The 14,582-nt window shown below is 36.6% G+C and overlaps 1 protein-coding gene across 2 annotated transcripts in view; it reads left to right on the forward strand.

Moving 5' to 3' along the window:
• LOC111505128 (43 kDa receptor-associated protein of the synapse homolog) overlaps nt 1-14,582 on the forward strand; it is a 48,873-nt gene that overhangs the window by 18,457 nt on the left and 15,834 nt on the right. For both annotated transcript variants that reach the window (XM_023159886.2, XM_074184303.1), the window contains exon 6: nt 145-328. In XM_023159886.2, coding sequence (XP_023015654.1) covers nt 145-328 — 184 coding nt within the window. The remainder of the gene's footprint in view (nt 1-144; nt 329-14,582) is intronic.

Genomic DNA, 14,582 nt, shown 5'->3' on the forward strand with positions numbered 1-14,582 from the left:
ATGTTTTGATGATATTAAAGAGATGTAATAAAAGGTATTGTTCATGATTCGTCCAAAACTTTCTTTTTTCTATGATTAAAAATAGTAAATCACTTGCAGATACATACTTAGCTGTTGGGTATACGTCAACTGTTTTTATTTCAGAGCTCTGGCATATGCCAGGCATTCTCTTTACAACGAATGTGAGCAGCACGCCACTGCAGGACATGTTCATCTTACAGTAGGTTCCGTTTACTTGGAGTTAGCAGGTTTCAATAAGGCTCTGGACAGTTTTCAACATGCTCACAGGATTGCTCAAGCTGTACACGATCCGGCTTTAGAATTGCAGGTGAGCCATCTTCTCCTTGTCACTCAAAAGATAAAAGAATAGAGCTCCAAACGAACCCAGTGATAGAGGTATTGTTTTCTTACCCAGAAGTTATATTGTGAAACTAAAAGACTATATATCTAGCAACTTAGTAATTAATGTTGAAAAAAAGGGATCTGTTGCTAAAATGTTCTTTGAGATCCCGAGAACAATAGCAAATAAAAGACGGCGTTCCTAATAAAAAATAATTTGAAAAATAGAAATATTTTGTCCGTCTCTCTGCACTAGTATACAGTGTATTTCTTTAATGCCCCCCCCCCTTTTTATTTTTTGAACGGGTCAACTCAAAAATTGAAATTTGGGATACTGAAATAAATGCATGAGTACTTTGTTTTGAAGTGAAATTGACAGATGAAACTTTCAAGATGGCGACTGGACGCCATCTTGGAAAAAAATTAATGGAAAGGGGGGTTTTGTGACACATCTTTTTGAAGTCCCTGACAAATGCTTCACAACCCTAGAATATAATGTCGATATCTCCAACTACTACAAAATGGCGGAACGTTTAATAATTGCCTGAATACATTGACATTTAACTACATAATATAAGGTAATAAGCTTGAGGTCAGTTCAGAAGATGCTCGAAATGATTACCTTGAACTTCTTGACATATATTTCACGCCGAACATTTTCGAACACAGTAACGTCAATATCTCTACAAATATTTATTATTCTCTACAGTATATCCAATATTGAAGCAGGTTCAGTTCGTACACCTTTTGCTTCAAATAGTCCCATACAAAAGTCCAAAGGTGTCAAATCTGGCGAGAGGGCTGGCCATTCTGTAGGACCTCGACGGCCAATCCAACGACCGGGAAAAGTAGTATCCAAATAGTTTCTTACTTGTCTGAAGTAATGTGGAGTAATATTCCATCTTGTTGGAATACAATATCCATATCGAATTCATTAGGATTCGCTTATACGATTTCACTGATGAGAGGGTCAACAGTAATTTCCAGCATATTCAAATACAGTTCCCCTGTTGAATTTTGATCAATAAATAGAGGTCCTACAATATGGTTTCCCAATATTCGTGCCCAAACGTTATTTTTTTCTGGATATTGGGTATGTTTCCTGGAAAACGTGAGGGTTGGTGTCACTTCAATAACGATAATTTTGTCTGTGAACATTGCCGTTTGAAAAAAATTTACATTCATCACTAAAACACATATTGCGGAGAGGTAGGATGCCTTGCAATGGTTTCCGTCATGATTTCGCAGAATTTAGATCATCTATCAGGGTCATCTTCAGTTAATTGGTGTACCATTTTAATTTTGTATGGATGATACCTATTCCTCTTCAAAAGTCTCCACACAGTAGAAGGAGACACCTCACAAACATTCGCGACGGAATAAGTAGACTGTTCAGGATTTACTATCATCTCACCAATTATTCGCACTTGCTGTTCTTCCGGAATGGACGGATGACCTGAGGGCTTTTTGTTATGTTCACTACCGGTATTTGTGAATTTGGATACAAGTTCCCTCAAATATTTTCTACAGATAGGACGATTCGGAAAACGTTCATCCTTTCGGTCTCGTGAAAGTTACGCGTCGCACCGTAAATAAAAATCACTTCAATGTTTTCTTCCAATGGACGAAAATGTTCCATTTTACTAGTAAAACCGAAAACTAAATGAGAATATTCTTAACTGAACAACGATGTTCATTGTCGGACTATTTCTAGAAATATCGATAAAAATGTTTTTGTCTTCAGGAAATTATTAAATGTTCCGCCATTTTGTTGTAGGTGAAGATATTGACTTCATATTCTAGGGTTGTGAACAGGGCCGTAGCAAAAAGAAAAACCAGGGGGGGAGGGAATCCAAATTTTCCAAAACTTCACCAGCAAAATTTCCCAACTTTCGAAAAAAATGGAAGCCGAGGGATTAGTTACTACTATAATATATTAATTTTATTACTTAGCTTTCCAAAGATTGACTGAATGATTATGCCCATTAGGGTATGCACAAACAAAAAAAAATTTGATAATTTAAAAAATAATAATGAGAATTATTCTACTTTGGACCAAGGTCCTTGGTCTTCCACCATGTATAGGAATATTCAATACAAATGAAAGGAAACAACACTTAAATAATATTGTGCTCATTATTGTCTACTATTATTTTTTCTATCTTCACGGCCCGAAATTTCCCAACTTTTCCAAATTGGAAAAACAGCGAAAAGTTGGGAATTTTGTAAAATTGTCATGTCAAAATTTGTGGACTGTTCAGGACTGGTCTCTTATTTGGGAGTAATTAAACTTTTTTGAAGATTTCAAAACTCAGAATTCTCTTCAAGTTATGCACGTTGGGAAATCCTAATCTTCTCCTGGTTCTTTACTTTTCTTATCACCTCTCATTTTAATTTTTTTAATTTTTATTCATTTTTTTAATATTATTTTTTTCTATCTTCATGGCCCAAAATTTCCCAACTTTTCCCAATTTTTTCCCAAGTCGAAAAAACAGGGGGGAGGCAAATGATGTGTCACAAGACCCTCCTTTCCATTTAATTTTTTCCCAGATGGCGCTCAGTCGACATCTTGAAAGTTTCATCTGTCAATTTAACTTCAAAAAAGTATTGATGCCTTAATTTCATTATCCCAAATTTAAATTGTTTGAGCTGACCCGTTCAAAAAATAAAAGGGGGGGACATTAAAGAAATGCATTGTATAGTACGATAGAGTACCAAAGTTGATTGAAACATTTTTTCAGATACTAATTGAGCAGTAACTCCATCATATACTTTTCATAATCTCGCTAGCTTATTAATAGACTACTTTATTCAATGATATCAAAGATACCAGTTTTAAGGCATGAACCATGGACATAAATGGAAATTACTTACTATTTTAACTATCAAAAACATAAAATGTTCAAATACAAAATATGAACTTAATAAGTTGGCTTACCTGTAAAAAATTGAACTCTGTCGCAGTCTCATCGAACGGCGGGTATTTCTCCCCAATTCATCCCTCTGCCATCTAAAGATAGTATTTTCAATGAGTCATTAACCTTCTTCAGGCTCAAAAAAGTATAGAAAAAATGGCCAGAAATTTTTTAACAGTCGCCATCGTAGTCAATTGATACGGTAGAACTAAGACCGTTCTTTCCTGTAGATAGTGTAGATATTCTGACAATTATTCATCTTATGAATCATGATTATATAGTTTTCTCTCTGCCAACAACAATGTTATAATGAGAAATCATATTATTTAATGAATTCAGAAAGCTGCTTGAATTAAATTATTCAATTCACTAAATAAATTTCTGAATCTGTTAAAAAATATATTAAAATCTCCATTACCATTACTCTAATAGAAATTGGGTAAAATAATTTTTTTATAATATAAGAACATAGACTTTCACGGCCGGGTTGAAGAGAACAAAATCCGGGCTGGTATACCGTGACGAAATAGAACCTGAAGTAACAAACCTTTCATAACGCAGGTTATATCTCGAAGTCTCAGCAACAAGTGACTGGAGAGCTAAGTGTTCACTTGTATTTCTGGCCTTCTTGGGTACTACTTTTCTGTTGAAATTGTAGGGATACTACATACGAGTGAATACGAATGAACAAGTAGCTCGCCAGTCAATCGTTGCTGAGATTTTAAGATATAACCGTCATCCTCGCAGTCAGCGCAAATGTCTTACGCAATAGTAGACGAACCGTTTGGTTCCATTCGACCACGGTATACCAGCCCAGAATTTGTTCCTTTTATTAGTTTTATTATAATTAGTAGGTAGAACCAAATGAAAACACTTTTCATTAGATTCATTTTACGCTAGAGGTTTTCAAATATACCTTTCTATCGAATCAGTACTATAATGAATGATTATCAATAATAGTAATAACTGAGGTTGAATTGAAGGCATCATTCAAGAAAACGATGACAGGTCTTTCCAAATCATGGAGAAAGCCGTAAACCACCATACCCTCAAATATTTGGAAAGCTTTAACAACTTGAGAGATCATCAATATGGCTTTCGGAAACAAAAATCAACAGGTGACCTTGTATCGTATGTCACCCATATTTGGAATAACGCAATCGAAAAACATGGAGAGTCAAGAGCTGTAGCGCTTGATATTCTAAGGCTGAGTGTTTGCTGGCCAAACTTTGATGATATAGCTTTTCGGATCATTTTTGTGTATGGTTTTCCAGCTTCCTGAAAGAACGTTCCCTGCAAGTGGCCGTCGATGGATATATCTCGAATACTTTTACCATAAACGCTGATGTTCCCCAGGGATCCATATTGATTCTTACCCTCTTTTTATTGTATATCAACGATTTATTGGAAAAAAACAAGAATCCAATATATTGCTTTGCTGATGACAGCACACTTGTCTCGTCATTCCATTTGGATTCCAGTACATCGGCTGCGGATGCACATCTTCACCGACAGCGGGAGGTTGCATATCCGAATGAGGATCTAGAAGTGATTTCGAATTGGGATGAAAGTAAATAGGTTCATTTCAAAGCCACGAAATCTCAGGCATCAGTTTTCTCCAAAAAGATAAATTTCTCCGAACCGGATATAATAATGTCAGGACAGACAATTCCGCTTTCTGCTTCGATGAGTTTGTTGGGGATTAAAATGGACACAAATATGTCTTGGTACAATCATGTCGCTAGAATTGCAAAGGCTGCTTCTCAAAAGCTTAGAACACTGTTCCAAACAAGAAAACTGTACACACCTCAGCAACTTTTGATGCTTTATAAAGTTCAGATCAGACCTTATTTGGAATATTGTTCCCATGTATGGAGCTCCACCTCTAAGTATACCCTGAAGCTGCTGGATTCCATCCAGAAAAGAGCCATCTACCTGATTGGAGACGCGAACATCACTTGCCACCTTGATAGTCTGCAACATCGAAGGAAGGTTGGAGATGTTTCTCTTTTGTACATACTTTCACAGGAAGTGTTCAAGTGACTTGGCACATTCGATTCCACCAAGAGCGGTACATATCAGAAATACGCAACGGACTGTGGCTGCTCATCATTTTGAGGTTCAGATCAGTAAACCTCAAACTTCACTATTTGACAACTCTTTCATTTGGAGAACTGCGTTTATGTGGAATAAACTTTCTGACAACGTTTTTTTTTAAATGGATTCAATCTTCAGCGATTTAAATCCAATGTTAATCTGTACTTTCGCACAGGCACCGCTTTTAGAGCGCCTTGAGGATTTTCCTATAGTGCTCATTGAATAAACTGACAAGAATAGATAGACTTTTTGAATAGATATATAAATAGTCACGATTGTGATATAAGTTCTCTAACTTACTTATTTCTATTTTGAATCTGGTTACAAAGTGTTCGTTTTATTGATATCGTAAAGTGAATTTCCTAAAATATATATTTTATAAGACAGACTTCCTGCAGTGTAGTTTTTTCCAATTTCAATAATTTTGTTCATCCGAAATATTTACTTCCTCTAAAGTTTTTCCACTTTTCTAAGTTGCCTTTTGTCTTCTCGCAGTTTCCATCACTTTTCTTTAATCGTTACCTCCAACTCAGTATTTTTTCGGACAATTTCTTCTTTGATTAATACCCCTGCCTTTTGGGGATTAGAATCAGGATGCGATTCATAAGGTTATAAAAAGAATATTTGGCATCCGAACACGCCATAGACTAGAAGATTATAAATAACAATTCCAAACTAAAATAGAATGTTCGGCAAACGTCGAAAATTCAATTTATCAGGATTTAGTTCGCTTCATTATTCAGAACTCGTATAAAAATTAATGACTGTTCGGGGTTTTCTTTCAAGGTGAATTAAATGAGGTCCCACGAGACGCCCCAAGTGCTAACAATTGGCAGATGATTAGGAACAGGGAATCGGAAAAGTTTATACGGATAAGAAGTCACTAGTCGATATTATATCAGGAAAGTTCAAGAATCGAAAAAATTGTTGAGCTTGGAAGTGAGATGACGGGAAACCAACGAAAAACACAACATTCAATTAGGAAATACTCTTCAAAGATTAGATTGAGAGGGGTATATTTATTTTCCAAAAAAAAACTTCGAATAAATCCACAATTTTATTTTATGCTATCAAAATGGGTAATTGGCTGTCGTTTCCATATGAACGGTATCCTTCAGAAATTGAAACTTATGCGAGCCAAGAAATAACTTCTAACGTACGAGTACGTACGCTAACTATCATTTGTTATGTTATTTATTTGAAAAGTTGAATTACATGATAATTATGTAATTCAACTTTTCAAATATCTCCTAGCAATTTGATAAATATTTTTTTAAGTTTCTCAAAGTTCCTCGAAACAATTTCCTAATTCTCGAATTTACTGTACAAACTATCACTGTTTTTACTAAGTAGTACACAATTAGGAAAATATGATTTTTCTACTGAATAACTTTCATAGGAAATTGTGAGGAACATACTTTTTTACCTTCATGAACAAATCAATCATGGAAATGTTCTCTACTTCATGCGTGAAAAGGAACTGGAACTCTCTTTTCCTGGGATCCGAGACAATATTCGTTCATATTTTTAATGAACATTTTTCAGGTGGATGAAATGGTTGGAATACGGATCAGCTCAATCGTCATCAGGGTTGAAAAATTAGCTATCGAATGTTAGATTAGATTGTCGGGGAGCTGAAAAGTTCGCGCTGCGACCTTCTTAGATGTATTGTGATGCTACTTGGTCTCTCATAGCTCATTGTCTAGCTTGATCTCTTTGATGAGACTCCATAGCCTTGACACCCCTTCATATAGCTGGCAGCCTCTGGTTTTTCTTGCGTGTATCAGCCTTGCAATCGCTTCGCATTCACAGAGCACATGCAGTGCAGTTTCCTCCTCTCCTTGACAGAACCTGCATTGGGTTTCTTTTGTCAGACCCATGTTGCTCATATGCTTCCTGAGCCGGCTAGCGCCGATAGTAGACCCACCAACCTTACGGTTGTAGTTTAGCAGGTCATCCGTGAATCTGTGCGATGGTTTCTTTATGAACTCTTTCGCCTACCTCATCCCTGGGAGCTCATTCCACCAATCTTTCGATTCGACTTGCATCCATGAGTTTATGGATGTCTTTAAACATGCTTTCGCTACCTCACAGAAGAGTTCTGTGCCAACCATAGCCTTAGATGCGCCTACACGGGCTAGAACATCGGCCTCCTTATTGCCCGGACATTGCCCTCATGTCCGGGTACCCAAGCCTAGAGATACTCTATTTAGGGTACTTATCTCCTTGAGTGTGCTCAGACAGCTTCCCACCAGTCTTCAGAAGACTTGAAATGAGCTGAGCGCTTTAATTGCCGCCTGGCTGTCGATGAAAATGGCAATGGTTTCATTTGTGACCTTCTGCCTGTTTATTTCTCCTATAGAGTGTTCGATGGTCGCTACTTCTGCCTGGAACGCAGTGACATTATGTCCGAGGCTGAGTGCGATTCTCGTCTTTGCTCTGCCTCCGTATATACCGGCTCCCACTCCTTCTTGTGTCTTTGAGCCATCTGTATAACAAGTTTCTTCCGCTCTTACCGGTGGGCCGTTTTGCCAGTCCTCTCTACTTGGTATGATGATTTTGAAATCTTTTTATCTACTAATAGATTATTAAATATATAAACCAGTCCGACAGATACCCACAAACGACGGAAATACTACACTTGAGAAAGAAAGTATGCTACGAAATGGAACTAATTTGAACATGGAATAAACATATTTTCCATGTCGTGCTTCCGGTACAATAATTTGCTTAATTTCGAGTGGAGTAATATGACGTATGTGTGTAACAATTCTGGCTGTTTTTATACTCAAAAATTCAAGATGAGAAAACTAATTGTGGGCCCTGGAGATGAAGTTATCAAATTTCAAAACGTTGGGAAGATAACAATAGTTTTGCTACGATTAAATTGATCCATAACTCTATGAAATCGTATACAAAATATTTGTTGGATAACCCAACCACTCTGATATATTTTTTTTCATATATTTCTAATGGATCATATTTCTCGAAGTATTGCGATTCACCTAAAATTTCTAACATATTCCAGAAAAACCCAGTGACCTTGAAGTGACCACCAAGCATTTTTTCTAATTGCAACCATTCTGAAACAAAAACCTAGATCTGCACCTGTATATGCCAAACGTAGATCTCCCATTGAGAATTTGACAATTGATAACGGCCATCTAGCAAACGGATATAGCAATCAATAACACTTGCAAATAATAATATTGTTTTATCTAAGTGGGTGTACCACGAAATACCACGCACTTCACCCATTTTAGAGACGCCATAATCGTCCTACCTAGAGGACTATTCGCAATTTGGTAGATAAATTTGTGTCCACTGGTTCAGTAAACCATCGACCAACACCCTTACGTCGACGAGACGCAAAATCTGCCGAAAACATCGCCGCTGTCTGTGAGAGTGTGCAGGAGAATCCGAGGCAGTCGATTACGCGTCGCTCACAAGAACTCGGACTTTCGCAAACCACAACTTGGCGAATTTTGTGTCGTGACTTGAGCCTGCACTCGTACAAAATTCAACTGACCTATCAGCTGAAAGTAAACGACCATAGATAACGATGTGTGTTCGCTGAATGGGCTCTGGAGCAGTTGGCAACTAACTAATGAATGGGTACATGAACAAACAAAATTGTCGAATTTGGGACGATGCCAATCCATATTAGATCCAAGAGCGTCCTATGTATCCCGAAAAAGTCACTGTTTGGTGTGGATTTTGGGCTGGTCATCGGACCACATTTTTTTGAGAACGACGTTGGCCAGGCCATCACTATCAACTATCAACGGCATAGTCATCTCACGTGGAGGTGATGTGAAGTGTGCGATTTGACTCCGTTAGACTTTTTCTTGTGGTGTTTTCTTAAGTCGCAGGTGTATGGGAATAAGTCACAAACCACAGTGGTCCTCAAAGCCAACATAAACCATGACGTCGATCGAATTCAGCATGATTTAAATGCCAGAGTTATGTAAAATTGGACGTTTCGGATGCTCCAGAGAAACCGTAACAGACATTCGAACGATGTTATATTCTACGAATAATGGCATCAATAGGTCATTCATACGAATTAAAAATATCGACGAAATCTTACACACACTTTGTTTTATTTAAATTCAAAGACCCTATATATGTCACAACCTTTGTTGAAAAGTAAGCTTTTTCCAAGTGTTCTGCATTAATTTTCAAACATGAATTGTTTATATATTTATTCCACATTGCATATAAATTCATATTTTCGAAAGCGAATAATTGATTGATATAAAAATTTATGCAATTTTGTGAACTGAAAACCCCAACGTCTTTCAGTAGAGCAACGCCACTGCTTATAAACCTTTCACGTTTCCAGTATTAATGGCTTGTACCAATGACCCAATTCAATTTTCTAAAGCACGCTCTAAATCTTTGAAAGGAAAATTATTGACCCTTCGAGAGGGACTTATGCGGACCGTTACGGAAAATACAATAAAAAGAGCATTAGAGGATGCAAGAGGAATACTTGATTTTGTTTGGACGGTAACAAATGAAATTTTCTTTATAGCCGAGGTCGTGATGTAGACTATAAATTTCTAAAGTGAGTTTTTTCCTGACAGTGGTTGAAATTGTGTGGTTTATTTCTTTGTAAAGAATTTTCCGAGATATTCCGAATAGACACCTATAGTACAAGTACACCTATGTAGACCATTACTTGAAATATTTATGTTGTTATTTAGGTCTAAGGGTCTTTCAAAATATATCTTTTAGAATTCTGGTAAAAGTCATGACCTCTACATATTTGTATTACTTCTGAAAAAAAAATTCTATGAGATTTTCAGTTTGTAATATTTCACCTGTAAACGTCATTCAAAATCTATGATTGTATGAAAAACTGTAACAATGTAGTTTACGATTACCTAGATGTTATTATTGTATATGTGATAAAATATATTGGTCTAATGAGGAGAACCTTTCCTGAAAGAACGAAAGAAAATAGGAGTAGTTTGTTGAATGTGAAGACCAATTCCACTTGCAAACCATATTTTGGTCTCCTTGCTGGCCAAACTTCGATGTTATGGCTTGTCGAATCATGTTTGTGTATGGCTCTTCAGCTTCCTGAAATAACGTTCCCTGCAAGTGGCCGTTGATGGGTATCTCTCGAATACTTTCACCATCGACGCTGGTGGTTCCGAAGCATCCATATTGTCTCCAATCCTCTTTTTATTGTATATCAACGACTCATTGGAAAAAAACAAGAATCCAATATACTGCTTTGCTGACGACACCACACTTGTCTCATCATTCCATTTGGATTCCCGGACATCGGGAATCCAATGGCATTGAATTGAACCAGGTTCAATTCAATGCCACAAAAACCCAGACATCGGTTTTCTCCAAGAAAATAAATGTTTCCAAACCGGATATAATAATGTCAGGTCAGACAATTTTGCTTGCTGCTCTGATACGTTTGTTGGAGGTTAAAATGGACATCAATATGTCTTGGCACAATCATGTCGCTGGAATTGCAAAGGCTGCTTCTCAAAATCCTAGAACACTGTTCCGAACCAGAAAACTGTACACAACTCAGCAACTTTTGATGCTTTATAAAGCTCAGATCAGACCTTCTTTGGAGTATTGTTCTCATGTATGGAGCTCTGCTCCCAAACATACCCGGAAGTTGCTGGATTCCATTCAGAAAAGAGCCATCCGCTTGATTGGAAACGCGAACATCACGTGCAACCTTGATAGTCTGAAGCATTGAAGAAAGGTTGGAGATTTGTTTCTATTCTATAGATACTTTCACGGGAAGTGTTCAAGTGGCACATTTGATTCCACCAAAAACGGTACATATCAGAAATACGCGACGGATGTGGCTGCTCATCGTTGTGTATGTTCAACATAGTACACCTCGAACTTCACTGTTTTAGAACTCTTTCATTTGGAGAACTGCGTTTATCTGAAATAAACTTCCTGAGAATGTTTTTTCAAGTGTATTTAATCTCCAGCGATTCAAATCCAATGTGAATCGCTACTTTCGCACAGGCACCGCTCTGAGAGTGCCTTAAGGATTTTCCTGTAGGACTCGTAATTTGTCTTAAAAAATTTGGGGTTTGCTATTTGATAATTTTTTAGTTGGTATAGGTGGGGCTTAGGAAGTTGATGGGGGTGAGCTCTTTTTTGGTTCATTTCTTTACTAGAAACGTTTTAGAGAAATATCTTTTGTTTGTGATCTACAGCACATTGTAAGTTTTTAAATTGTCACACTGTGTACATTGATTACCTGTATAATTTTTCAGTATATCTGTGAAATGATAAGGTTGCTTCAACAAAACTTTCATTCAGACATAATTTTCACCGAAGATCTAATCTTGTAGCTTCCTTGTTCAAAGATTGTTTCGTAGAAATTGATACCGACTGTTCCAAACAATCTGTTCAAGTTTACCTTATCTGCATAATTTATTGCAGTTCTCCTTCGGGATATACTGGTTCGTGAATTACTTTGTACAAAGGTATCGGCTCAGGTGGTATCTCCTCACTACGAAATTGTGTGGTAATTCAAAGATGTCATTCTGCAATAATACTATCGAGTGCAGTATACCTACCTCTTATTTTCACATGAAATCAAAAACAGATTTCTGCTGGATATCAGGTAATCTCAACTTGATGAGTTTTGGAAAGGGAAAATATACAATATAAATGAAAAAGCTATCATCGGATTCTGAACTAACAAATTCCAAAACTGTGAAAAAAAATACTGTAAAACAAAAACAACTAGTCAAGGCGATATCCGCAAATCAAATAACAAACAAGAAATATTCCTAAGTCACCAAATGGTTCAATAATTGTATTCATAAATACAAAACTAATGGCTTTGTCCTGAAAACACAATTGAGATATTTTATTAAATACTAAAGACCCCATATCCGTACATAAAATAGACTTGAAGAGACCCATTTTCAATTTTATTTGCTAATTCAAGTCACTAAAAAATCCAGGAGTTTTTGCACAGTAATTAAAAATTGTTCAACTCCTCAATGAATTCAAAAACCATATAATTCTCATTGTTTCATTTACGGTTTGCCGTAGTTGGTCCATTAAAAACCCTATGTTTCTTTTCCATCGACTGCAAATTAATAATTTTGTTGCCTAGGATTGAGATTCTACAGTTAAAAAGGCTTTGGTCTTACTAGAAAGTCAAGGAAAATTATATGGAGCCCATTGCCTTATAGATACCTGAAGAAGGGGAATAATATTTTTGGTATATGCTCAGTATAGGGCAACGCCAATATCTCGTTGATATTGTAGGACGTTAAACAAACACTTATGTTGAACTCTACGGTTTTATTCTTCATCCTAGGGAGCTTTGATATGTCTTAATTTTCCTTGCCTAGAGAAAGGTGTAACTGTTCCATTGTCTAAAAAGGTTTTGGTCATCACGTTGAGTGTAAAAAAACCAAATCAAATTCATCAGTTGTTCGAGAACTTGCAATCTATGCTTTCATATATTCACGGACCTTTTTATGAAGGGGGAGATCCTTTAACTTTACAGCCTTCATTCTAATCCACTGTCTATATATATATATATATATATATATATATATATATATATATATATATATATATATATATATATATATATATATATATATAGATATAGATATAGATATAGATATACAGGGTGTCCCTGGACTTCCTCTTTTCCTCTCGGGAATGTATAGATGGGGTCAAAATATCACCAGTACTTCATATAACTTTTTTTCCTAAAATCCTTCGTTACCAAGTACGGGCCCTCGAAGTTACAAAATGAAAAATGTTTTTCTTTGATAACTTTTCAAGTGAATATTCAAAATCATCCAAATTTTGGTAATTGACTAAACAAATGAATTCCTTCGATGAGCTTTCATGCAGGAGTCAGTTGTTTTGCTACAAAGTCAGGAACGGACTACCCCCGATGGTCCACACCCCAAAACTTTGAAATGACAGATATTTTTCAATATTTTTCAACAAATTAAGGTTACTTGGACAATTTTATGAATAAAAGTACTCGTGTGGAAAGTCGATCGGAGCAACGAGTCTTGATAAAAATAATGTAGTTTCACTCGACGACATCAAACCCGCTCGTCCACCATTATTTGAAATGAATAATTATCAAAGCTGAAATAATAATGATAACGTTAATTCAACAACATTTATCCTGAGATGTCTACCATTATTCGAAAATATTAGTTTTTAAGGAAAATGGAAATGATAGGTAAAATGTTCATAACGAATTTTTATAATGCAAACACGTTTAACTAACGAAACTCAAGAGCCTCAAGAGCAAACAGAAATGAAAAATCCGCTACAGAAACTGCTTGATATGACCACCTTCTCTCTCTCTCTCTCTATACATTTTCTTAGTCTGCGAAGACACCCTCTCTGTACTTGAAATAGCATTCCAGGGTCGTTTCGTATGGCTTCACAATGTAATGTTATTCTATTCAACAATGCATATCTTGTGTGAATAGGTGTAGCGTAAACAAGGCTTTTTAGATGCCCCCACAGAAAGATATCCAATGGATTTAAATCCGGAGACCGCGATGGCCATGAATATGGCCCACCTCTACCAATCCATCTATTGTGGAAAATATGGTTCAGATGGTCACGCACAATCAAACTAAAATGAGGAGGAGCGCCATCATGCATAAACCACATATCTCTTCGGGTTTGCAATGGAACATGTTCCAAAAGTCCATTCAAATCGTTCTGAATGAACTCCAAATAACGTTCTCCATTCAATCGGTCCTGTAGAACGAATGGTCCTATAAAATAGTTTCCTATGATACCAGCCCAAACATTCACGTTGAATTTCCGTTGGTGTTTGGTTTGCAATATCCCATTAGGATTTTCTTCGGCCCATATATGGAGATTATGAGAGTTGATAACTCCATCTCTACTGAAACCTGCTTCATCAGTGAATAAAACTCGATTAATAAAAGTCATATCCTCTCTTTGCCTATCCATGAACCAATTGGCATATTCCAGTCGTGCTGGAAAATCTTGAGGTGTCATGGCATGTACCTTCTGGATGTGAAATGGGTGGAGCAGTTGTTCCCTAATTATTCTATGAATAGTGGACTTGGATGTATGGAACTGTTCTGATAGATTTCTGATGCTCATTGAAGGATCATCAGCGACGGCTTCCAAAATATTTTCCTCCAATACAACGGTACGTACAGTCCTAGGAGCGCCCTCACCACCTCGTTTTGGCAAAACTGT

Source organism: Leptinotarsa decemlineata, unplaced genomic scaffold, assembly GCF_025532065.1.
Source record: "Leptinotarsa decemlineata unplaced genomic scaffold, Ldec_3_MD MMD2_tig00026354_RagTag_RagTag, whole genome shotgun sequence".
Taxonomy (NCBI): domain Eukaryota; kingdom Metazoa; phylum Arthropoda; class Insecta; order Coleoptera; family Chrysomelidae; genus Leptinotarsa; species Leptinotarsa decemlineata.